This window comes from Drepanopeziza brunnea (assembly GCF_022702325.1).
Source record: "Drepanopeziza brunnea f. sp. 'multigermtubi' strain 214-2 chromosome Unknown ctg10, whole genome shotgun sequence".
NCBI lineage: Eukaryota > Fungi > Ascomycota > Leotiomycetes > Helotiales > Drepanopezizaceae > Drepanopeziza > Drepanopeziza brunnea.
This window is the reverse complement of record NW_027094073.1, coordinates 1,031,531-1,055,695: the sequence shown is the minus strand read 5'-3', so window position 1 is coordinate 1,055,695 and position 24,165 is coordinate 1,031,531. Positions and strand designations below refer to the sequence as shown.

The following is a 24,165-nucleotide window of genomic DNA, read 5'->3' as shown; positions in this document are numbered from 1 at the left end:
CCCCAGACTCACTCCATTCAGCATCATTCCGATTCCACAAATAATCTACCATCTGCAAGTCGTTCATTCAGCCGATTGTGCCTTGTCGCGACGTAACACAAAGTCTCTATGCCGCCTCTTAACCAGTATCCAAGCCAGCTAATTTGAGCCTATGCAGTCTCCTCATAAGCGAGCATTTTCATCTCGAGATCCAGTTCAACTCAACTCCTGCATGCGGCACAGAAGGTACATAGCAAGGCTGAGCAGAAACAATTGAAGCAATCGAATCAAAATGGGTAGATGGCGTGTGGCAGGGCAGGGGGTTATGCTCAAAGGAGTAATAGGTAGGTAGTGTAACTGATAGCAAGGGAGGACTTCAGCCGCTCAGCTCCGCAAACTATTGATAGAGGTTCAGGTCATTTTCCATCTTGCGTTCAAACTCATATCTGCTTGTGCCCCCATAGGAAGCGTCTCTTGATATCAGATTCTCCCTCGAATAACAGCAACAGCAGCACCACAGCAATACACAACCCAACCACCACCCTCTACGATGATTCCCGCAAACCACTCGCACGCGCCGTGGAGAAAGGCCATCCTGATCCCTTTCTGGGTATGCCAGTTGGGTCTGGAGTTGATAATGATCGCGCTGCTGGCGCTGGCCATTGGTGTTCTGGGTAGCTACGATGACAACGATCATTACAACTCCTACACGTCATGGAAAATGTACGTGACTGGAAAGATGCATTGTTTTCGAAGCTGACCTGCCTCTGCAGAATTGGTCCAATTTGGCTGTCCCTGATCTCGACATGTCTCATTCTCACTCTCACGGAAATCGTCCTCCTCGCGCGAAAGAAGTTGAAGCCGCTGACTTTTCTCATTACGAACGTCCTGAAGTCCGCCATCTTTGCGGCCCTCTTCGTAATCGATATCATCTCTGCAGTTAACAATGCCTCTTCACGCACAGCTTCTGCAGTGGCGCTGGTCATCGAGGCGGCTCTCCTGTATGTAAACAAGGCCCCACCCCCCAGAACCAATAGCCAACAACCACAGTCTCTCCTTCTGGCTACCTCTTGCCTACGCGTCCATCATCTATCACCGATTCCGCACGGGCACGCAGTACAAGTCCATCAACAACCCACTCGCAAACCCGGGCGTAGGAACGGGCACTGAGTTCCAGCAATACCCGCAGCAAAGCTCCAATGTGCCCCAGTCATACAACACGCAGGCATACGGGTAGCATCTGCCAGAGCCCTATAAAGGATTCACGCAAGGAACCCCGAGCAGTCTCGAGGCTGCGCAGCCAGCATTGGGCGGAGGTGGGAGACTGAGTTATAACCACGCGAGAGATCCTCGATTTGAGGAGTTCAGACGGTCTTCACGGAGTGATTTGGGCGTCACTGAAGGTGCACCAGTGCCGCTGCAGGTAGCTGTAGAGCAGCATGATGGGCATGTATTAGAGATGGAGACCAGTAGTGGTGCAATAAGAGACATGCGGTAGTGAATTTGCAAAGGCCTTTTGCATGCGGTACTGGGGATTTGGAGTTCGATCCGGTGTTTATATTCAGAACTCTGGCTCTATCGAGGCTTCGTATTGCATATCTCAATCCTGGCTTCTTCCACGTGGTTGGTTTGCCTCCTCCGCAGCACCAAGGGTTTTTAATCTGCCGCGCACAGCACAGTCCAAGTATCCGGTGAGTGGAGTACTCCATTACCGTTGTACGGAATTTCTTCTTCCTTGAGACTCTTCAGGCAGCTCTATCTACTACGTACCTATCATTCCAGTCCAACCAATCTACGCGTCACATTTTTATTTCAGCCCAACTCTGGCTGCCCAGCCCGATAAGAACAGCTGTCCGTCGCTCTTGGTTGTTTCCACGATCCAACTCTATCGGATCCTCCCAGCCATCGCGGTTTATCTATCCAGCTGAATGGCTCGCCGCATCCCTGAGTGATGAATAATCTCCACTGAAAAGACTCCAGGGCCCCTTGGCACCGAGCGGACCTCGTTCCAGTAGCTCGGGCTGTGGGACTGCGGGGGGATGTTGGGTGGGCAGTAGGCATACCGGTACTACGTATAATCCGTATTGTTCCCGGCAGGGAGTAGTTGTGTGAAGCCCGTCAGGCAAGTTGTTTGTTTATCAAACGAAGTTTTGGTGGGGGGGGGGGGGGGTTAGAGAAGGGGAGGCGGAAGAAAGTCGAGGGGGTTGATGGTACAGTAATACGTAGTACTTGGTAATGATTCGCAGCCGGTTGGGTCTCTGTCGTGACTGACGTCCGGATATCGGATAAAGAGACTACCTCTGAGTTTTGATCTTGGCCCTTCTCCTGCTCTCGCTAAGGGTTTATTTTTGTTGACTCTCTTCTTCGTCCCCAGGAGCTCTAGCGAGCTCGGCTACGGTAGGGAACGGAGCGTACTTGGAAGACTATCTACGGATACGAGACTTACCCGTCGCACTTCTCGGAGTTCAAAAGGACGAAAGAGAATCCGCGGTACTCAAGTACCAGTGTACCTACGGTACCTATAAGTAGCGACGGGCAGTGTTTACCCAATTTTCATAGTTTCCACGTGTCGCGTCACGTTGTATTGGCCTTGGCCCTCCAGGCTCCCAACCGTCAGGCTCCAAGTCCAAGCTTCCCCAAGTTCCAACAGCCAGCAAAGTTGAACGACAGACCCAAGCTCCCATCAGTGCAGAATACCGGTTATACTACTATCTACCGGTATCACCAACAACCACCAGATCATCATGATGGCAGGAAGAACCCGGCAGAAATCTCGTACGGAAGCTCATCCTGTTTGCCCGGCGTGGTAGGGTAGGGTTTGTAGGGTTCGTAGGGATCCGGATACGCGAAACATTAAAAAAAAATGTGAAGGCTGGCTGCGCGAACCCAGCCTCTCCTCGCGCTCTCTGCTCCACCACCAGCCTTCTCTTCCAGAACATGCTCCGGGCCACTCACCTCACTGATATACAGTCGGAATCCTACCGCGACCGCCAGCATGCATTCCCCCGTCTCCTGCATATGCAACCGCACAAACACCTCTCACCATGAATCTTGGAAGTTTAGACGTTCATCTGGTACAATGTATGTCAAGTCGAGTCGAGTCCGCCGGTGATGCGTTGTCTCGTACGCTCGCTACGTATGGATGTATCACGCTGACACCCAGACAACAGATGGCCGCCCTGAAATACAACGAGTTGGTTCCTTTGAACGCCGGAATATTACTTCTCTGGATGTCCGACTCGAGGCCGACCGCTCTCCCTCTCTCACGTCGACGGTCTCATCCTCGTCCTACCCGGGCACGGTAATCCGGTGGCAGACTCCTCCCTCACGGCCATTCACGCCCCAGCAAAGCAGTGAAGATTCCTTCCACAGCCAAGACCCCCTCCAGAGCGAAGCAACCGCTCGACCAGAGAGATATCGCAATTCCGTTGGGGCCAATGACGTGGCATTTGCATCCGACAGCCCTCTAGTTACGTGCTTCGACGACGAGCAGATTCGGAGCAGCGAGGCCGAGCGCGACGGCAAGGCGACCCGGCGGGAAGGGAACATGGATGCATTGTTTAGGGAATCGAGCCCCCCAACGCCAGTTGACGATACTCCATACATACGCTTCGCCATCGACCAGTTAACTCGGGATGAAGATGTGCGGCCGCTCCAGAGGCACTCCACGCCTGCAAGTTACGGATCCGAGTGCTATCCCGTGGAGAGGATAGTAGCGAATGATGGGTTGACATATATGACGGCGGACCAGGAGAGGGAGGCTATGAGGCTGGTGAGAAAACACCGGTCTTCTCCTGCTGAAGGAAGATTGTTTGCCTTCAACGCGACACGTCCTCTCTCCTACTCCGAGCAACCAGGCGACCTCAACTTTCCAGCTCCTCGACGGTCTTCCAATCCCGAAATCTTCATCCCTGTCGACTTACCACCTAATAGTTTGGCACGCGACCTCACGTTTGTTCCCACGATTTTACGACCGCTTTCGATTATCACGCTGTCATGTTTATGCCTCTTAATGATTGCAGCGTTAATGTTTTGCGCCATCTACCCAACACGTCACGATAGCCTTACCGAGTGGATTGGTGATATATATGGCAGCCGATATTACGTCTTTTCTTTTTTGCCGCAAATATTGGCGGCATGCTTGTTTCTATATGTGCAATGTCTAATGGCCGCTATCACGAGAATGATACCCTTTACGCTCATGGCTATGGACGATGTTGGAAGTCGAACGGGTGCACTTTTCCTCGGGATCTTTCCCCGATCGATGTTGTGGCCTCGATGGGACGGCCCTTTCAGCATCAAGGTGGCGAGCTTGTTTCTCTGGGTTTCTGTTTTCACGATACCATTGCAAGGATGCTTATTTTCGGCCATTTTTGTGGACGGCCAGTGGAGATGGACGACAGTTCAGGGCGTCGCTTGGACCTTGGTCGCCATCTACCTGCTAATTCTGGTGGCGGCGATTGTCACAGGAGCGTTCTTCTTCAGGAGAACAACAGGATTGATGTGGGATCCTCGATCACTGGCGGACGTAATCGCGTTGCTTCCGAGTAGCAACTGTTTGAGAGATTACCCTGGGACGGATGTGATGAAGAACAGAGAGGAAATCCGGCTGAAGTTGAAGCAGCGGAGCGATCGGCTGGGATACTGGAGAACGCCCAACAAGGGTCGTGGAATCTTCTACTGCGTTGGTGAAGAGGGTGCCTCAATTAGAGAGTTTGACTCGCAAGCTGGGAAGCTTGTCGAGAGGACCCGGGCGGAGTTGGACATCGAGAATGCCGAGCTCTACAACATCCATACTCGCTTCCGACACATCCCCTGGTTCTTGCGAAACACCTTTGTTACCCTCTGGGTTGTGGCAGCTTGCGTCTCTCTCGTGGCGCTATTCGTAGTGTCATTTTTGCCTTCGACTGCCATCCGGAAAGGATTCGCGCCACGCGTGCCTGTGTTACCCAACTCGGCTGGCTTCTCGCCGTCCAACTTCCTCTACAGCTTCGTACCTTCGACCATCGGTATGTTTCTCTACCTAGTCTTTCAGCCCGTCGACATGGCACTGCGCAAGTTGCAACCTTGGGCCGAGCTGGGCAAGCCGGCAGGTGCGAACGCTCAGAACTCTTTGCTGCTCGACTACCCTGCTTGTCTTCCCCTCTCATGCAGCATGAAGGCCCTCATCAATGGACATTACCGGATAGCGATAACGTCGTTCTTGTCGGTACTCTTCATCTTGATTCCGGTCCTGGCAGGAGGGATCTTCTTCCCGCTCACCACGCCCGCCAATGTCGTCCGCATGATCCCGAATCTGCCGTCCTTCTACATCATGCTCGTACTGCTCGTCCTCTACCTCTTGGCGCTTCTGCTTCTCATCCCTCACCGATACTATATGCGTCTGCCACACGGCGTCGACTGTCTCGCCGAGATTTTCAGCTTCCTGTATGGCAGCCAGATCCTCACCGACGCGGCGTTTCAGAAGCCGAAGTCCAGGGCGGATCTAGAGACGCGGTTGACAGGCGCTCGGAACGGATGGTCACCCAGTGCTCGGATCCATCGAAACCGATTTGCATTTGGCATCTACCAAGGACGGGCCGGTGGCGAATGCTTGGGCATCGAGAGACTGGGGCGCAGAGGAACTCAAGAGATGGTGATAATGAATCCGAGGTAGATATATACTAACATGTAATGAGCGAGGGGGAACATGAGCGATGGCGTCACGATTTATGGCTGGGTGGATGCCGAACGATTGGAATGATGGATGCATATAGCGAATCTAATGAGTCTATGGTGTTATGGATACGGGAAACGATAACGGATTACGGAACGAGGGCTGGGCTTTGTTTTGGGGGGCGCGTTTGGAATTGGGCTCGGGGATAAAATGGGCTTGGTACGATTAGAGTGTATAGAAGTGTATAGATAGGAGATGTGTTGAGCGATTGATATGTACAACTTGCCAATGATGATTCATGCTCATCCGTCCGAGGTCTTTTTTTTTTTTCCTTCTCGGGGCTTCTCGTGCCTCTGCCGCCGCCGCTGCCGCGGATTGAAATCAAGCCGCAGGTAAAAGTCACAACGTTCCCCGACTCCTGTTTGGTTTGGCTCTGGCACTCTAACGGTTCTAGTACGTTTATTCTCTCTCTCTTTGATCGCTCCACGTGAGCAGCGGCTCAGGTCCCCCCCGCCGTTGATATTTGCAGTATCTAACACGAGGGGAAAGACGGGATACCTCAAAGTCCAGGGTCTTTCTCTCCTTTGTAGTCAAGTTCTGTATGTATGTATGTATGTATGTATGTATGTATGTATGTATGTAGGTATGTAGGTATGTCTTGTCGTCGGCGCCCTGCCTGTGTGCTCGAGGGGGGGTGGTAAATAAGTGAGTAAGTGAGTGAGTGAGTGAGTGAGTGAGTAGGTAAGTAAGTGAGTAAGTGAGTAAGTGAGTAAGACTTCGATCGTCAGCGGGAAACCAAACCAAATAAAAGGTAAGCCAGCAAGCAAGCGAGCGAGCGATAACTCTCAACGCTCGGCTACTACAGTAGTAGTAGTAGTAGTTGTTGTTGTTATTGTTGTATGGCTCCAGATTGGGCCGCGCGCGAATACTTCCGCTTTGCCTATTATCTCTCTATCGGTACCTATGCCCTACCGACTCGTTCTGTATCTTGATTCTATGAATGCATGAATGAATGAATGGATGAATGAATGAATGGATGAATGAACGGATGGATGGTAATGCAGCGTCCTCTTGTTAGATAGCCCGAGGCTAGGCTCGCTCGAGAGGTAACTCTTGTTTGAGCTGGGCTTCATGCCACGGCTTACTTATTGGGATTCCAATTTCAATCATTCTCGATAAGAGATAGAAGTACCGTATCCAGACCTGCTGCGGCTTCGGAGCTTGGACTACCTACGTACCGGTACATCAAACGATGCTTTATGTGTTACGGTCCTGGCGGGCCTGGGCCGGTCTGGGCACTCGCTGTTCGAGGGAGTGGTTTGGTTTGGTTTGGTGTGGTTGTGGGATTAGTCAGCGGAGTCACATGACAGCACGCTCTAGGGGATGCATACGGTATCTGGCCGTGGATTGGAATTTGTACCTTAGTTGTTTGCCTCCTTCGTCTTTCTTTTCGGAATACGTACTACGTAGCGGACGGATTGGTGGCTACTACGTACCATACTACTATACTACAATACTACCTTTCCTCAGCTGTAAACATTATGCCTTGTCCCTGAGCACAGTTATTGCTATCGCAAAGCCCTCGCTCGACAAGCAGCGCGGTATCGCACATCAACGCAACTATTCAAGAATATCATGTTTCATTTCTTCTTTCTCTCTCTCTCTCTCTCTCTCCCCTTCTCTCTCTCTTTACATATTGATATTAGACAACCACCATGATCACTGTTTCGATCCCTCTGTTCTCCAGCGGCAACTCAATCTCATCTCATCTCATCTCATCTCAATCTCATCTCATCTCATTATCATTCATCATCATTATTATCATTCGCCCCGTTCGTCCGCTCGGTTTTATTTTCCCTTGCTCTGTCTGCTGCGTAGTCCCTCCCTCCGTATAGGTCTTCAAACTTCAAAGAGGAAAAAGAAAGGAAAGAAAAAGAAAAAGAAAAGAAAAAGAAAAAGAAAAAGAAAAAAGAAAGGAAAAACAAGCTCGCAGACAAAAGAAAAGAAAAGAAAATGTAGATGATGCACACACACACACACACACACACACACACACCCGCGCGCATACGCACACGCAGCCTTGCTCATCGTCATCTACTATCATACGTATCATATCGGTTATCGATCGTTGTTTGCTCGAGTCGCTTCCCCCCCCCTTTCCCCTTCCTTCTCGCCCCCCCCAAAAAAAGAAAAAGAAAAAGAAAAGAAAAGGAGGAGGAGCATCCAGTGCATCTATCTAGGTATCTGCCAGCTATTCATTCATTCTGCCTGCTTGCTGCTGTTCTCTCTCTCTCTTTTTTTTTTTTTTTTTTTTTTTTTCGTAATCATCAACGTCAAATTCCGAAACGTGATAAGGTCGTCGTCGTCGTCGTCGTCGTCGTCATCGTCGTCAACGTTCGTCAACGTCGAATACCAGACCCCGTTTGTTACTCACTGATATACTCATATCGTAAAAAAAAAAAACAAATCACCTCCGCCTCCCCCCTCCCTCTTCCCCTCCCTTCTTAAAAAAAAAAACCACATCCTCGTGAAAGTCATTAAAGGCAGTCGAGTCGGTCAAATCGCCCCTTTTGTTTTTTTCCCTTCTTCCCTTTTCAGCCAGCTGGTTCTTTTCCCCCACGTACTCCGCCGCCGCAACGAATGCTCGCTTCGTCGCGCACTTTTCTTTTGCTGAAAATGAGGAAGGAAGGGAGGAAGGTAGGTAGGTAGGTAGGTAGGTAGGTAGGTAGGTACAAAGAAGATACATAGAAGAGATGACAACGCGAGGCAAGCAGAGGTGCGGGTAGATATATATATATATATATATATCCATCCACCTTTCTCTTTCCTCGAGTCAGAGAGTCCCCCCCTTCCTCTTCTTGATGAAAGACTCGAGGGAGGTCAGGGTGCGCCGGAAGCTCCTCCTCGGCGTCGTCTTCTTCTTTCCCGTGATTTCCGCGGGGAGCTTCTCCCTCTCGCCGGCGGCGCCGTGCGTGCCGCTCTTGCCGTGGCTGAGCTGGAGTTTCTTCATGGCGAGGACGAAGGGGCAGGCGTCGTCGTCGGCGGCGTCGTGGTCGTTGTCGTCGTCGTCGTCGTCGTCGTCGGAGAAGGCGGAGGTCTCGGAGAAGGTCATGAGGTCGTGTTCGGGGGAGGGTGGGAAGCGCGACGAGGAGGGGGGCGCCGAGTGGACGGCAGGGACGTGTGGAGGCTTGTAGCCAGGGGCGGCGCGAGTGCTGCTGCTTGGGTTGGCTCGGGCCCGGACTTGGGTCCTGGGCACCGGGGGGGCGGCTTGCGGTGGCCACGAGTGCCATTTCGTGGGCACGTCGTTGCTGGACTGGCTCTTGCTGGGGGCGAATGGCGGCGGTGCCGGACGTTTGACCTTGGGAATCGCCAGTGGTGGTGGGAAGGGCTCGATGTAGGCAGGGCTGTGGCGACGTGCTGACCGGATTGCTGGGGTCCGCTGGAGTTGACTGAAGCTCTCGGACTCGACGAGGCTGCGCTGGGTCTGCGATGGGAGTCTGCGGTGGAAGCCGTGACTACGAACGTGGCCCTGGGATCGGGCGCGGATCGATCTCGCGTTGGCTTTGTAGAAGGGTTCTGGAGAGGGGCTTTCGATGTTGGCGTCCCATACCTCCTCTTCCACCTGGGACGTCGCACTTCCGTAGCTCGAATGACTGTTTCCCGTGCCGGAGGTGGTAGGCTTGAAGATATCCTCCATCACCCAGTCGTCGTCGTCGTCGCCGTTGTCGCCGTCGTCGCCGTCGCCGTCGTCCTTTAAGCCATCGGAGAACATCGAGTCCCGATAAGGCGAATCGTCAGAAGATACCTGCCAGGCAGTTGCCCGTCGTCGACGTTTAGCCTTGATACTCTCCATCGTATCGTCAACTCCAAACTGCAGGGATCGATGTTGATTCCCGACCTGCTTCTTCGAAAACGTCGCCGTGACAGGAGGTGAGAGGAGCCAACCGCAAGACTCCCGGCGGGGGAGCGTCATATTATCTTTATCGATTGTCGATTGCGCGAAGAATTCGGTGAGAAGGGGCGAGACCTTCATGGTTGGGAATGTAGGCAAGGACCGGAAGTCCAAGAACGGCTGCTCACGCGTTCGACCGGCTGGACAGCGCTCGGCTGATATACGATTCTGGCCGCGAGCCACGGGGATCTGACCAACCACCAAGATCAGAAAAGAACAAATATCATTCTTTACATGTTACGATAGATTTCTTGGGGCCTGTAGCGGACTGACAAGCTCATCATCTGCACTGGTTCATTGAGCTGCCGGAGGACCCACCGTCCTGCAGTCGATGAAGCAGCTAGAAGATTATCGATACTGTGCAGGCCGAGTTATCAAATAGATCGATGGAGCGCTCCATCAGTATTCATCCCTTGTACCGCTGCTACTCACTAAGCCAGAAGGAGGGAGTCGCGCGGTAGATCTGCTGCCTATGGCGCCGGCATGGAAGTATGTTCCGGAATTCCGTATCATATTTTCTTTAGACGACGCTCGGCGCATGGCTTGGAGGCTTGAAATATGGCGGAGGAGTCACTGGAAGGGCTAGAGTGTATGTAACGTTGAGCGGTATTTCCATTTTGTTTTTCAATTGGCAAGAGTACTTTGAATATCCTCAAGCTTCGATGATGACCGCCGTACACGGTAGAGAAATCAACGAGTTGTTCAGTGAATGTATCATCAATCGACTGTTTACCGCGCCGATCCCTTACCTGAATGGGTGGTTCTTTTGATCAGCGGGTTTCAAGGTTGTAAGGGATCATCCCTTGCTTACAGAACTTGTTCGGACATCTTCATGAAAAGCTTCTATCTCTCTATCTCTCTCTATCTCTCTAACATCCAACGAGAGTCAGATGAATTCACCATTGGTAAGCCAGTAATCAGCAAGACTCGCCTGGAATGTTGATGATGTTGGTTGACATTCGGCTAAATTAACCGATTCAAAAGAGCGAACACATGCATTGCATCTGACATCGGTCTATTGGTCAAGTTTCACAACGACCGGGAACCAAAACAATACCACGGCCCAGAGCCGTTCTCGCTTGTCGAGCACGGACGCATCGCACCTTCCCGACGCAACGCCGTTCACTCTACTTCGTACATCTCTCCCTACGTCTACCGTGTGCTCCGCGTGATGCGCTCTTCTTGTATCGCATCCGTAGAAGCAGAGTCCACAAAAATCCATCTACCGCGACGGCTCTTGTCGATCGGCGTCGCACTGTCGGCAGATCATGGGCTGACTGTGAGGTAGTCAAGGCCGCGAGATAGGTAACGACCTCGAAGACACGGAAGCAGAGCAAAACGTCAAGTCACATCGTGCTGATATTGGTATTGACGCAGCTTCCAGACTCATTTGTCGCACGCTGATGCGACTGCGGTATATTCGCTATCAGCGTACATGGACGAGGTGCATCACTGCATCTTGCAGATAAGTCTAGAGAGAGGAGCGTCGAAGGATCTCCTAAGAGGTGAATCAAGCCCAGAGACAGGAATGTCTCTCGTCAAGGATCGCCTTGCCGTTAGTTCGCCATCTGATCTGAACCATCTGAAGTATCTGAACCATCCGATCTGAACCATCTGAACCATCTGAACCATCTGAACCATCTGAACCATCTGAACCATCTGAACCATCCGATCTGAACCATCTGAACCATCTGAACCATCTGAACCATCTGAACCATCTGAACCATCTGAACCATCTGAACCATCTGAACCATCTGAACCGAACCATCTGATCGCGAGCTGGAAGCTTTCGCCCCGTCGTCCGACTTCAACGGTTCACTTAGAAAAATCACATCGTGCTACCCGGCGAAACATCGCACATACTTGTCAGAAGGCTTGACAACAGCTGCGGAGGAGCATGCGGCACCAGCCGACCTGTACGTATTGCATCGATCCAGGTTGGAGCAGGATTCAGTTGAGGATAGACACAGAGAGAGCGAGGCAAGCAAAATCGATCGACTCATCAGCAAGAACCGCACCTCGTGGACAGTTCCTCGTGACGGCAGGGGCAATCCGAGCCGAGTCTCGGACTAGACAATACGGCTCTACCGCCGCTCCAAGTAGAGTCGGGTAATCAGTCGAGACTGGCCTCAAGACGGTAGACAAGAATGTGAGACGAGGGACAATTCCCATCGAGGTAGCTGGCAAGAGACACTGAACAGAGGAGCCCACCTTCGAGAGAAGCGGATGCCGGCGAACTCTTCTGTCCGCTGCCATCCTTGCGCCATCTCGCTTCCTTGTTGCGCTCCGTACTGCCTAGGGATTCTCGGAAATGACCTCGAGTCGTGGATTTAAAAATTGGTATACAGGAATTAAATTTCACATACACAGAAGAATGTTCGCCCCCACCCGACTCAAATTTTCGCAAAGACCCTCAGGCTTGACCTCACTTCACCTGTCTGTTCGACCAGCAGATTGTCCCAGCAACTGCTTCCTAGACCGCCATTCCGAATCCATGCAGGTTCCCAGTAGAAGATACCGCTTCCTCCACTCACGCCCGCGACGATAGCTGCCACGTCCTTCATCCAAGTCTTCTGGCCAGCCACGCTTCTCGGGATCGCGTCGACGTCAGGTGGGAAAGGGAATTTGGGCGAGGGGCACGCGAATGGCCAGTTGGTCTCCACAACCATGATCGACTTACCCCAGGTCGAGGCCATGTTGTGCAGACTCTCTTTGAGGGCTGCCAGGGTGGCGGACTCGCCGTAGAACGGGTAGTAGGATACACCCATCACGTCGAAGTCGCCGCTTGCGAGAGGTCCAGCGTCGAGAACGCTCGTGTACCACCACTTCTGGGTCTCCCAATTCCAGCCGTTATCCAGATGGATCATGATCTGAGGCTGGGTAGCCAGATTGGAGTACTTGATTCCGGATGATGCCGAGTGGAGGAGGGTGGCGATGTTGTAGAACGAGGATATTGAGCCGGTGGGGAAGAGAAGGCCGGCCGTGATTTCATTCCCGATCGAGATGATAGAAGGTGAGATGCCGGCCTCCGCAAAGGCATTCGAAACATCCTGAGTGTAGTTGTACAAACGCCAGCTGAGATCTTCGATTGATGTTGGCCACCCGGACGGAATTTCCTGGGCCATGCATGTTAGATGTTGAAGTTCTCGCTCGTAACTTCTCGACAACCTCGCCTCCATACCTGGTTGAGGGGATCAGCCCATTTGTCGCTGAAATGGAGATCGAGGTAGATTTGCAGACCAGCGGCCTGCGCACGCCGGGCAAGTTTGAGGTTATAATCGAGATTATAATTTCCATCCGAAGGGTTGACCCAGATGCGCTGTCGAACCGTGTTAACTCCACTGGCGACCAGAATATTTTCCAGTGGCTCCGTCTTGCCGCCTTTTGTCTTGTATGTATAGCCCGCTGCTTCCTCGACGAGCAGAGAGGACCAGTCGACGCCCTTGAATTCCAGGGCTGCCCGGGCGCCGGCGACGAGGATCGTCAGAAGGAAGATGGCCAACATGGAGCCGGATGGAGGATTTTAAGAGAGGTTTCGAAGCAGAAGCGGTCGGGAGAAGAAGCCACCTCTACGTCTCGTATTTGTATCGATGCCGAGAGTGAGAGTGGCATTTGGCATTTGTGGCCGGGGGGGGGGGGGGGGGGACAGGGTTGCGTTGCGTATTGCAGGTGGGGGTGGGTTGCCATCGTCCGGGGAAATGCAAATTCCTCGAATCATCCCGGAGAAGTGGAAGTTTGTATATTTATCCAGTTTCGAGATCTTGGGCAGGATCATGGAGACGGGGCTGGGAACTGGAGACTTGGGACGAGCTCGTCACCTGACATCGGACATCGGACACTGGACACCGGAATCCTGGCAAACCAACAGATGGATAGAGATCCATCCACCTCCGTAATTTCCGTCGAAACATCTCAAGCCGGCGATCCCACAACTTCGCTCTATCTGGTACGGACGGCATGGGGAGGGGTCAAATTAAATCTCAGAGGAGGGTAATGAAGATCCAAACTCAGCAGTAAAGATGAGACGACAGTTGGTGGTCAAAGTGAGAGTTTCCTGAAAGTGATAAGGGAAGTATATTTGAGCTCAGTACAGCAACGCACGTCGAAAAAAAAGAGCTCTGCCCATCCCCTGGTGTTTACTTTCATTCCCTCGCCAATTTCCCATCGGCAGTCAATCAGTAATGGCTTTCTCCCGAATGGACTTATTTGCTCGCAGGCTTAGAAGAAGCGGTAAAGATGCCCAGCAGTCTGTCTGTACACATCTCTCAAGTCGTTCAGGTAAATCTGACGATAAATATGCAGCTGTGTCGGAGGCATTTGTTTAACTCGAGACACCGAGTGGTCTTGAGTGCATGTAAGCAGTTGAGAGAGGCGTCTGTTGGCTATTGAATACTGATCGTGCCTCTCTCTGGTCTGGTCAGGTCAGGTACACTCGACGGAAAATTTACTCCCGTGTATTTTCAGCTAGGACACGAAGCGTTCTAGAGCTTAGCGAACAGCCTACATCTGGCCATGATTGCAGCTGCCGGCATCAGCCTCACCGTCAATTCCCCCAGCTGTACCAGACGTAGAGCGCGTTGTCCACCCAAGGGAAGCGGCATTGTTTACCTCGGAGACACCGAGTCAGCCTGAGTGTAAGCAGCCGAAAGAAATACCAGAACCGCAGAACAGACCGCCAAAGACACGGAAGCAGAGGGTATATAGAGCATAGAGTACTCGCAGTGAGGGATGTCACTATCCTCGCAAAGACTTTGTATTCATCAGTCTGGAGAACAACACATACATAAGCACTTGGAGTCTCAGAAACCCCATCCCTACCAGTGATCCTCATCGTCCCAGTGGTAGGTCGCTCGTGCTAGATGCTCATCTATTCCCGAGTCTATCCAACATCAACTCACCTGCATCCCAGGATTCAACATGAAATTCACCAAAGCCCTCGTCACACTTCTCCTCAGTACTGCGGTGACTTCTGCTCTCACCGTCGAGGACCGCGAGCCACACCCGATGGCCGGCCAATTACACAACCTCGGGAACGTGCATGCACGATCGTGCGCTGTTCGCGATTATGGGTGCGAAAAGGGCTACTGCTGGCAGAAATGCAGCCAAGACGGTTCCTGGTGCTGGATGGCTCTGGGGCGTGGATACGGCGACTGGTTGACCTGCTTGACAGATGCTGAGTGTGGACCTGACCCCTTCGGCATGAGGGAGGCGGCTTGCAGTATCTGTGACAGTAGCAGCTGTGGATGCAGCTGCTAGAGAGTCATTGCTGGGTGACAGATCGAGTTGTGAGGCCGAAGCTGCGGGAGATGGAGCGGAATCGGGTCGGTCGCTCAGGTCATGGATGCAGAATCCAGACAGTGGAGTATATTCTAGACAGCAGTATTGGAGGGAGGTAGGAATTTGGGCCAGGAGGTTGTTGAGGTGGGGGAATACTATGTAATCGCACTCTTTTCAGCAGTCTACCCTCAGACACAACTGCTTCCCGAAAGATACTATGTGTAAGATGTCAAGCTTGAAACATGTTCCTCTGACTGGCCTTTGCCTCCAACATAGATCGTATGTTTTCTGATGCAGCGTTGGATCCGACGTCCTCTGCTTTGGAGCAAGAGAAGTGAGGTAGGTAGGCAGATGATCCATATATACAGCATAGATGGATGGATAAACGCATAGAAATGCAGAAGGAGAAGAGAGAGATGGAGAGAGATGGAGATGGAGAGATGGACAGAGATTGAGAGAGACGGAGAGAGATGGAGAGACAAAAAAGAAATGGAGAGATAGAGAAGAAATGGAGAGATAGAGAAGAAATGGACAGATAGAGAAGAAATAGAGACATAAAGAAGAAATGGAGACATAAAGAAGAAATCAGGAGGTTGTCGTCGTTCTTGTGGTTGTGGTTGTGGCTGGCACTGATATGTGCAGAACAAGGCATTCCTCAGGTTCACTGATGATGTCAAGTTGCGGATGCGGCTAGCGTAGTTGAAGTCGTCTCGGATCATGTGATGAGTCGGACTAATCCCTGTCGGGTATGGCGCACAGATCGATCTTCCGTACTCCGTCCGTACTTTTGCTGACCCACCAACTTGCCAGCCACTACCGACCGACCGACCTCAGCCGACAAACACAATACTCTCTCTCTCCCATCAACCTCCATCATCCAAGCAACCCAAGTAACCAAGCAAACAAGCAATCAATCAATCGATCAATCAATCTATTAATCGATCTATCAACCAACCAATCAATCACTCAATCGACACCGATCGACCACCGTTTCCCTACCAAGACACGCATCCGCAGGCATCAATTGAAGGCCGCCTCGGTCGGTGCGAGCAGAGCATGACACCAACTCCCTCGAGTGCCGGCTCGAGTCCGAGTCTGTTTGTAAGGCAATAATATACCGGTAACATAGACACACATAGACACACATATACACACATATACCTATCTACATACCCTCCTACACCACCTGCGCATGCGCCCAGCGCAGCGGACCCTCAACTCAATCCAATTAACGCGCATGCCGTCTTCGCAGAGTTGTCGCGTTTTCTGGGTGGGGCGCGTACCAATCTGGGTCATTCCTCGTCTCGCCATCTTATTTTCAGCCTTCCCGGCGCATCCCAGCCTCCTCAATTAACCCAACCACAAGGTCACCCCGAGAAAAAAACTCTTCTTCTTTCCTTACTTCCGCACCACGTTCTTCAGGAGTTCCACATTCCGCACTGCGACCACAGCTGCACCACCAAAAAAAATCAAAAAAATCAGCTCCGTCAGCTCCGCCCTCCCGATTGGGCTCCACCGGTGCGCCGTCCAGGCTAAATACACACCAATTTCACACTGTCGGCCTCCCCTTTTCCTCGGGCAGCAGCAGCAGCGGTGACGACCTTACCTCCTCCTCCATCTAACGACCTTTACGAACTTGACGACCCCGTTACGCCCATATCCCCACAGCGCCAGCGGCAGCGTCGGCAGCAGCGGCAGCAGCAGCGACGATCTCTACAACACACTCATATTGAAGCTGCTTCAGTAGGAATCTGTCCACCACCGCCGCAACACCGATTCGATCAGCACCAACGAAGCAGGCTCACTCATGATTTCGACATCGAGGACGGCGAAGACGACGACGACCTCTCAAGCTTGACACCAGTGGAAAGCACACACCGCAACTCTCACCAAGCAGAGAATCAACCACGTCGAGCTCTTCGCATATCTCGCAATACCGCTAGTGCTATCCTCTACACCCTCGAGGAGGCGCTCCGACAACCTAATCCCTTCACCTCCGATCTTGTTGAGGAGAACGCGTCAATGTCCGATCTTGTTGGCGGAGGCCCTTCTCCTGCCAACAGCAGAGGCGGTGATGGGCGACCACAGCTGTCAATGCCAGGGGGAAGTGGATCTCCGAGTATAAAGGGACCCAGAGATATCATGCGCGAGCGCAATGCGAGGGAAGCGCGCAAGAGAGCCGAGATGGAGCAGAAGGAGGCGTCTGAGCGCGCAAGAGCTGCGGAGGAGCAAAGACTCATCGATGTCGAAAATCGGAGAAGTGGGGAGAGAAGAGCCGCCGCCGCCGCCGCTGCCGCCGCCGCTGCTCAAAGAGGCAGTGGCGAGTCGACACACAAATCCTCAGGAGGAACAGCTGGCCAACGCGTGTCCGATGGATCGCAACGTGAACGTCGATCTGGCGATCACCATCTAGAAGAAGCACAAGGCTTTAGCCGAGGCGGCAGAGCATCTGGAGGGGGTGAGAGTGCTGCACGACCACGCCCAACACAACAACAATCACAGGATCAACATCACCAGCCCAGAGGCGTCCAGCCTGAACCAATGCAAAGATCTATCCGAGCTGGTACCGGTGCTCCACCAGCTCAATCTCAAACCGCTGCAACTAGATCATCCTTCCCTCACGCGTTTGAGAGATGGGAGAATCTTTCCGCACACTGGGAAGGTCTCACGTCTTTCTGGCTTCGCCGCTTAGAGGAGAACGGTAACGAGATCAATCGTGACCCACTATCGCAACAGTTGTCAAGGCAAGTCACGGACCTCTCTGCTGCTGGTGCCAATCTGTTCCACGCCGTGGTCGAACTCCAGCGTCTGCGTGCATCTTCCGAGCGCAAGTTCCAGCGATGGTTCTTTGAGACCAGAGCTGAGCAGGAACGCCACCAGGAGATCCAAGCTTTGACACAGGCCAGTCTGGAGCAGGAGCGAGCAAAGAGAAATCAGGAGATGGCTAACGCCAATGCGAAAGAGAGAGAGAAGTGTAATGTTGAGAAACAATTGGCTGAGATGAAGAGAGAGCTCCAGATCTCCAAGGAAGAGGCCAGACGAGCGTGGGACGAGCTCGGACGACGTGAGCAAGAAGAGCGGGAGAAGACGGCATCCCTGAGAGATGGTCAACCTACGATGCTTGGTGGTGTTCAAGTCGTTCCGATGATGCAGGGTGTCCCTAGCAGACATGGAAGTTCTCGGGATGCGCCCAGAGATACTGGTAACCCTACCCGCCAACCCCAATCGCCCGAGGGACCCATTGAGGACAGCGATATCAACTACCAGCAATACTCTCGCGCTCAGCGATCGGAGCCAGCCGATCCCTTTGTCACCAGCCCAAATACCAGAGCCTACACTGAGGCGTCGCTCCCTGCTCACCCAGCCTTCAGCAACTCCCATCCGCAATCTCCGGCACCAGCTGTCCAACCCGCCTCGACCGCGGCATATTATCAAGAGCACCAGAGCCCAGACCTCCAGTCCGATGCAACCTACCGCCAACCATCTGTGGCCGGCGAAGGCTCCGAGGCCGAGTACGAGATCGATTCCCAGGGTAGATATGTCCGCGACGACCGTGGCAACAAGATCCGCTATCACGTACCCGGCTCCGAGGAGGAAGACGACGAGGAGGAATACGACGAAGCTAGCGAGCGCGAGCGAGAGGCTGCTGATCTGCTTCATCGGTATGGAGAAGGCTCCGCCGTCGAGTACGGACGGGGTGCGACCCCAACATCATCCGCTCCAAGCAACCCACCCGCAGTCCCATCAGTCGGAGAGCCAGACTACGCTGGTGCTGGATACGGCAATGCGCCAGAGTGGGCAGGCGTTCCAAGACACCACCACCCGACCCGCCTGAGCGACGTTCTAGAGGAGGACGAGAGAAGTCGCACATCTGCCAGTCTGATCAGCCGTCGCGATTAGCACTCTCGAAGCACGCATTTGTTTGTCATTTACGCATACATATGATTGACCTTGATCGTTTACGGAGCAAAGGCGTAACCCCTCGCATGAGCAAAAACTACAGAGCGTGTCGGAAAGCGGATGACTGGGTGTGTGTGTGTGTATGAGCTTGTCTGTTGTTTGTGAGAGTCCAGAAGCGAGAGAGCATGTTTTGGTGTCAGGTGTTAGGGACTGTACCTATGTACATTTGTATGTGTTTTTCGTCTTGCTACGTTTTCTCCAGCAACGGCACAGCGTGGCATGAGCGATCTGTTTGTTGTTCTCGTCTAATACTGCGTAATTTTCAAAAGCAGGGAAGGTTGAGCTGGGGTTTGAGGCTTGAGGCTTGAGGCTTGAGGTTTGAGAGAGTACCGGTACCGGTAGTAGAGTAGTAATTGAAAGTTTTTCGGGGGGAAGGGGGAAACAAAATGTAGGACTAGGACGGGGTCATAATTACTGGGAGGAGGCAGTTTGAGTGCGTGCATATACCTGCGGACTGTGCCATCGACAATATCTCTCGATGTTCCGTCGGCAATAAAAAGTATTCTTTGATCCATTTGCCCAGGTGAGGCCATGTAAGAGAGTACCGTGCCGCTATTCCGTATTAGGTGGGCGGATTGAAAAGCCGCGGGCCCGAGCTCTCAAAATGTGAAAGCTGAAGCATCATTACTTTGGCCCCAACAGACAGACTCGCCACCACAACCCTCAAATCAACAGACTGCAGAGAAAATGCCGAAACTCCCATCTCCGTCTCCATCTCAATTTTCAAGCCGAACCCTGCGCTCCAGCTTTGCCCGCAGCTTTCCCAGAAAATCCCCAGCGCCAGCGCCAGCACCAGCACCAGCACCAGCATCAGCGCATCAATGCATTCGCGCCTCCAGATTCAGTACGGCATCCGCCCCGTCCTCGCGGACACACGCACGCATCCCTTTCACCATTTCCCCAGCCCCAGCCCGGACATACAAAACCGTTCAAGAGGCCAGATCCCGCTACCGCTCCGGGCCCTTCTCCACGCTCGCTGGGGTGCTGTTCTTGGCCAGCGGGGCGGGACTGATCTTTTACTTCCGCTATGAGAAAGCGAGGATGGAGAGGAAGAGGGTCGCGGAGGCTGCGAAGGGCGTGGGCAGGCCGAAGGTCGGAGGGGAATTCGAGCTGATTGATCAGAGAGGCGAGGCTTGGGGGAGTGAGAAGATGAAGGGAGGGTATAGTCTGGTAAGCTGCTGTTTCCCAATCGTCAGGGCACGAAGGAATGGACTGGTCGGAGGGTACACCGGAGACTGGAAATATGTGCTGATATGATATGCTATTGCAGGTCTATTTCGGATTCTCCCACTGTCCCGACATCTGCCCCGAAGAACTCGACAAGATGGCCCAAATGATCGACCTCGTCAACGCCTCTCCACTCCTTTCCCCTTCCCCTTCTTCCGCAGACCCCTCACGGGGATCCGCATCTTCTTCTGGCCTTCCCCCTCTCCTCCCTCTGTTTATTACCTGCGACCCGGCGCGCGACACCCCTGCCGTTCTCGCAACCTACCTCTCGGAGTTCCACCCTTCCATCGTGGGCCTCACCGGCACCTGGGAGCAGATCAAGGATGTGTGTAAAAAGTATAGAGTCTATTTCAGCACGCCGAGCGGTGTGAAGAAGGGAGAAGATTACCTGGTCGATCACAGTATCTACTTCTACTTGATGGATCCGGAGGGTGACTTTGTCGAGGCGATTGGGAGGCAGCATAGTCCCGAGGCGGCGGCGCGCATCATTTTGAGTCATATTGGGGATTGGGCCAGGGAGAAGAGGTAAGGTGTGGCATCAGGTTTGAACGAGGGGGGGTCCGGGGGAGGAGTTATGCTGGAGCTGGTTTTGGGGGCCGACGAGGAACAGGCGGCGTGTACCATATTGTATACTTTACACGTACAAATTCGAGCTGCATCTGAATGCGAAGAAGGAATAGAAGAAGGGAAAGCTAGACTCCCAACTCATAATACAGATAGACGACTCGCTCAGGCCTTTTTTCATATTCCTCGTCTTCCCTCGGGATACCCAGTAGCCAAGTAGGATCCGATTCTTGTCCCGCTTACCAACTCTGGGGTGTGAGCAGACAGCTTTGCGAGCCATATCGTGTGGTTGCTATCTTTGTTTTCAGGACTAGAGCACCCCCAAGTGGCATCCCACAACGCGGTGGGAGCATCCCCCGAAGCGTGCAGAAACGAGCCAGCGTCCTTCATCTTGAGGATGTCTTCGATCCGACTACTAGCCATTCTGCGTTCTAACGTGACGGAAGAGTCCTTCTCAGAGCACTGCACTGCCGCGGTTTACTCTGCTTCGTCTCCAAGGTCTACCATCACTTCCACAACCCCATCGTAGCCGTCCTCGAAGGCTCCGATTCCTTCGAGGCTTCCATCCCACGACACCATAGCGTGCATCTGCTCATAGGCAGTCGGAAAGACCGGCACCACATGTCCCGCGATCACCTGTGACTTCTTGAACGGCATCCTCACCAGCGGCAAGCCAACGCTGCTCCAGCGCACACTACACGACCATGTTACCGAATCCGACGCGAGGTCGCGACCCATCCGGCATGGCTGCATCGTCTTCAGATGCAACAGCGCGACCGGGCGTTGTCTAGACATGCCGCAGAGCACGGGACTGACATCACAATCCATGAAGGTGAAAAAGGCGTTCGAGGAGGTCCGTTTCCCCCCGTGGTCGATCCCTCGATCGACGTGGTAATGCTCGATCAGGGTGTTGAAGCCTTCGTTGTACGCCGCACATATATCTGCCGAGGCCACACAGCTCCCGTTGGGCTTGCGGTATAAGCTGAGCCGGTCGAGCAAGTTGTCGTTCGTAGGGCTGCCCCCGACGTAGATCCAGACCTCGCGGTCCGGCCGCCTCGCCGTCCCATCAGCGTTCAGCTCCAACTGCTCCTCGAAATCCCAGCTCGTCAGCTGCGGTATGTCGTGGACGAGGGGCAGCGTCCGGTTGTTGTAGGCGGGGGGTCGGCGTGGGGTGTCGGGTTGGGGGTGGTTGTCGTCGGGACGGTGTCGTTGCCATTGCTCCTCAAGCTCGTCGAGACGCTGCAGTTCTTCAAAGTACGCATTCTCGTACGCAATGGCTCGGTGGTATGGTCGGAGCACGAGGAGGAAGATGGGCGGGATGGTCACAACGAGGAGGGCGAAGATGGCGATGCAGACGTTCGTGCAGCAGACGCGTGGGCGGCATCTGTGTTTGCTCTTCCCTCCTCCTCCTCCTCCTCCTCCTCCCCCTCTGCGTATCGCGTGTCGCCGGGCTTGGCTGATGGTGGTGGAGGGCATCTATCTGAAATCGAGAAACGGGGTCGGGAAGTAATCCGCATGTGCTTATACGGGACAATGCTATAGAAACTCTGTCACGTGAACTTATACGATCTCATACATTATTCTCTTCGACCAGTCAGTGGTTGAGTAAATGAGTGAGTGAGTGAGTGAGTGATACAGCTATCTATCAATTCATCGATATCCTTCCAGCATATAAAATGTTGGCGGGTCGTTTCTTGCATTGATCGATCTCTATCTCCGCGATTACTTACTTCTTTATTCATCGATAGCCTCGCGGACTTCAGTGGGAGGGGAGAGCTTGTTGTTACGGCTGTCGAAGGCAGTATGATTGTATTGCTACCTAAAAGTACGCTTTGTAATAAAAAAGAAAAATAAAAAAGAAAAGAAGAAGAAGAAGAGAATAAGTGCGAGAAAAAAAGGTCTTATAAGCTTGTATTGCCAAGACGAGAGCTTAAGGTCACGAGGTGACGTATAACTCTTACGCGTATTATCACGTGGCTCCGCGTAACCCCGCGCGGTCACTACCGTAACATCACCCCTTTTTTTTTCGAAAAACTACGCCCTCGAAGTTTGTAATATAAGCTTATCGTCCTCGAGTTTATTATCATCGTCTTTTCCTGCATTATAAGCTTCTAATTAAAGTGGTAAAGCTCTCAAGAGTCCTTTCGCTATTAAATGCGCTATATAGAATTTTTTTTAAGCAAATGAAGCGCTATTATTGCATTTAAATAAAAGTATTATTTAAGGTCTTCGTCCGCTCTTACTTATTGTATTTAATATTAAAGTGCTCCGTTTATGACGACACGCCAGGTCTCTTGGGCATATCCCCATATGCGCCAAGCTACCTCCTTCTTTTTCTTTATCTTGCATCTATTACGGTAGTCATGGCGCTAGGTCATTCGGAGGTCACGTAGCCATACGCTTAAGGGTTACACGTTACCTCGTGACCTTGGGCTTCCGTCTTGGCAAGACAGCTTACAAAACCTCTTTTTTTGCATTCACTTTCTTCCTTTTCTTATTTATCTTTCTTTTTTATTATAAAGCGTACTTTTAAGTAGCAATACAATTATACTACTTTCGATAGCCGTAATACAAAGAAAAATTAACTTTAATTCGCTTAAAAGCATTGTATCGATCGTTGCTATACGTAATAAACGGCTAGCACTCTTTTTTCCCGAGTGTTAATGCTTTAATTAGACCTCTTCGCTAATTATAATTTTAAAGAAAGCTAAACTTTTTGCTATTCGACTTGCTTTTGCTATTTAAATACTTTTTAAAAAACACTCTTTTCTCTCTTAAAACGATAATTACGCGCACGGACCATATATAAACGGACTTATAAACGTATTAATTTTTTTTTAAAAAAATAACTTATTGCAAAAAAGATTCCAACGCTCTTTCATTTACGTTGCGATTTGATTGTCACTAACGGTGACCCAAGATAAATTCTAATAATTATAATAGTGATGAGTCATCTAGTAGTTGTGGTAGTGATAAGTCATCTAATCGTCGTAATAGTAATGAGTTATTTAATAGTTATAATGATAATGAGTCATTTAATCACATAAGACTATTCTATACCGATCTAACAAGATTTTTAAGCAATATTAAGAGAAATGTCGGCAGATAATTCTAGATTTCAAAAAAAGTCGGCCCGAATTAAATATGTTTTACAATTAAGCTTAATTCAATTACCGTTATCGATTCTATTATATTAATGCTTTATATTAATACTTATTTTACGTTCGTTATTTACAATTATTCTTGCAACTACTTTTATTGCTACAATTATTATTATTACAACTATCGTTATAATAACACTTAACTTGCATTATAAAGACTCGAATCTGCTTTTAAGCTCGGTATGTATTTAAAAATATCTATTAACTTATTACGTCTTTTCAAAATGAAGATCAAAGTAAAGTTTTCGCTACTTATAACACTTGTAAATTAAAAACTAAGTCGTAAAAGTCTACGATTAAAGCAAAGCACAATTTGCTTTCGTCTAGCGATAATCAGCTAGCAAAAAGACTTCGAGGTCGACTTCGCCGCGCTTTTATTACAGCTTCGC

The 24,165-nt window shown here is 51.6% G+C and overlaps 8 protein-coding genes across 9 annotated transcripts; 5 read left to right on the top strand and 3 right to left on the bottom strand.

Moving 5' to 3' along the window:
- Window positions 1-529: 529 nt before the first annotated feature.
- L3040_005968 (uncharacterized protein) lies at window positions 530-1,216 on the top strand (the record flags this gene model as incomplete). Its single annotated transcript, XM_007294140.2, has 3 exons — window positions 530-702; window positions 753-980; window positions 1,030-1,216. 3 exons carry the CDS (start codon window positions 530-532, stop codon window positions 1,214-1,216), a joined length of 588 nt encoding a protein of 195 aa, XP_007294202.2.
- Window positions 1,217-3,023: 1,807 nt separating this feature from the next.
- L3040_005967 (uncharacterized protein) lies at window positions 3,024-5,635 on the top strand (the record flags this gene model as incomplete). The annotated part of the gene is made up of 3 exons (XM_066155958.1): window positions 3,024-3,060; window positions 3,150-3,930; window positions 4,162-5,635. 3 exons carry the CDS (start codon window positions 3,024-3,026, stop codon window positions 5,633-5,635), a joined length of 2,292 nt encoding a protein of 763 aa, XP_066011247.1.
- A 2,833-nt stretch (window positions 5,636-8,468) lies between these two features.
- On the bottom strand, window positions 8,469-9,668 carry L3040_005966 (uncharacterized protein; the record flags this gene model as incomplete). Its single annotated transcript, XM_007294141.1, has 1 exon — window positions 8,469-9,668. One exon carries the CDS (start codon window positions 9,666-9,668, stop codon window positions 8,469-8,471), a length of 1,200 nt encoding a protein of 399 aa, XP_007294203.1.
- Window positions 9,669-11,980: 2,312 nt separating this feature from the next.
- Window positions 11,981-13,092, bottom strand: L3040_005965 (uncharacterized protein; the record flags this gene model as incomplete). Its single annotated transcript, XM_007294142.2, has 2 exons — window positions 11,981-12,703; window positions 12,769-13,092. The coding sequence occupies 2 exons, from the start codon at window positions 13,090-13,092 to the stop codon at window positions 11,981-11,983; spliced, it is 1,047 nt and encodes a 348-aa protein (XP_007294204.2).
- Window positions 13,093-13,883: 791 nt separating this feature from the next.
- Window positions 13,884-14,843, top strand: L3040_005964 (uncharacterized protein; the record flags this gene model as incomplete). The annotated part of the gene is made up of 5 exons (XM_066155950.1): window positions 13,884-13,941; window positions 14,009-14,013; window positions 14,073-14,209; window positions 14,409-14,428; window positions 14,497-14,843. 5 exons carry the CDS (start codon window positions 13,884-13,886, stop codon window positions 14,841-14,843), a joined length of 567 nt encoding a protein of 188 aa, XP_066011246.1.
- Window positions 14,844-16,886: 2,043 nt separating this feature from the next.
- Window positions 16,887-18,764, top strand: L3040_005963 (uncharacterized protein; the record flags this gene model as incomplete). 2 transcript variants are annotated; one of them, XM_007294143.2, is made up of 1 exon in its annotated part: window positions 16,887-18,764. In XM_007294143.2, one exon carries the CDS (start codon window positions 16,887-16,889, stop codon window positions 18,762-18,764), a length of 1,878 nt encoding a protein of 625 aa, XP_007294205.2. The 2 variants fall into 2 exon arrangements, with proteins under 2 accessions (XP_007294205.2, XP_066011245.1); XM_066155946.1 differs by having other exon boundaries at window positions 17,049-18,764.
- Window positions 18,765-19,511: 747 nt separating this feature from the next.
- On the top strand, window positions 19,512-20,580 carry L3040_005962 (uncharacterized protein; the record flags this gene model as incomplete). The annotated part of the gene is made up of 2 exons (XM_007294144.2): window positions 19,512-19,994; window positions 20,095-20,580. 2 exons carry the CDS (start codon window positions 19,512-19,514, stop codon window positions 20,578-20,580), a joined length of 969 nt encoding a protein of 322 aa, XP_007294206.2.
- Window positions 20,581-21,092: 512 nt separating this feature from the next.
- L3040_005961 (uncharacterized protein) lies at window positions 21,093-22,091 on the bottom strand (the record flags this gene model as incomplete). Its single annotated transcript, XM_007294145.2, has 1 exon — window positions 21,093-22,091. One exon carries the CDS (start codon window positions 22,089-22,091, stop codon window positions 21,093-21,095), a length of 999 nt encoding a protein of 332 aa, XP_007294207.2.
- Between the last annotated feature and the right edge of the window lie 2,074 nt (window positions 22,092-24,165).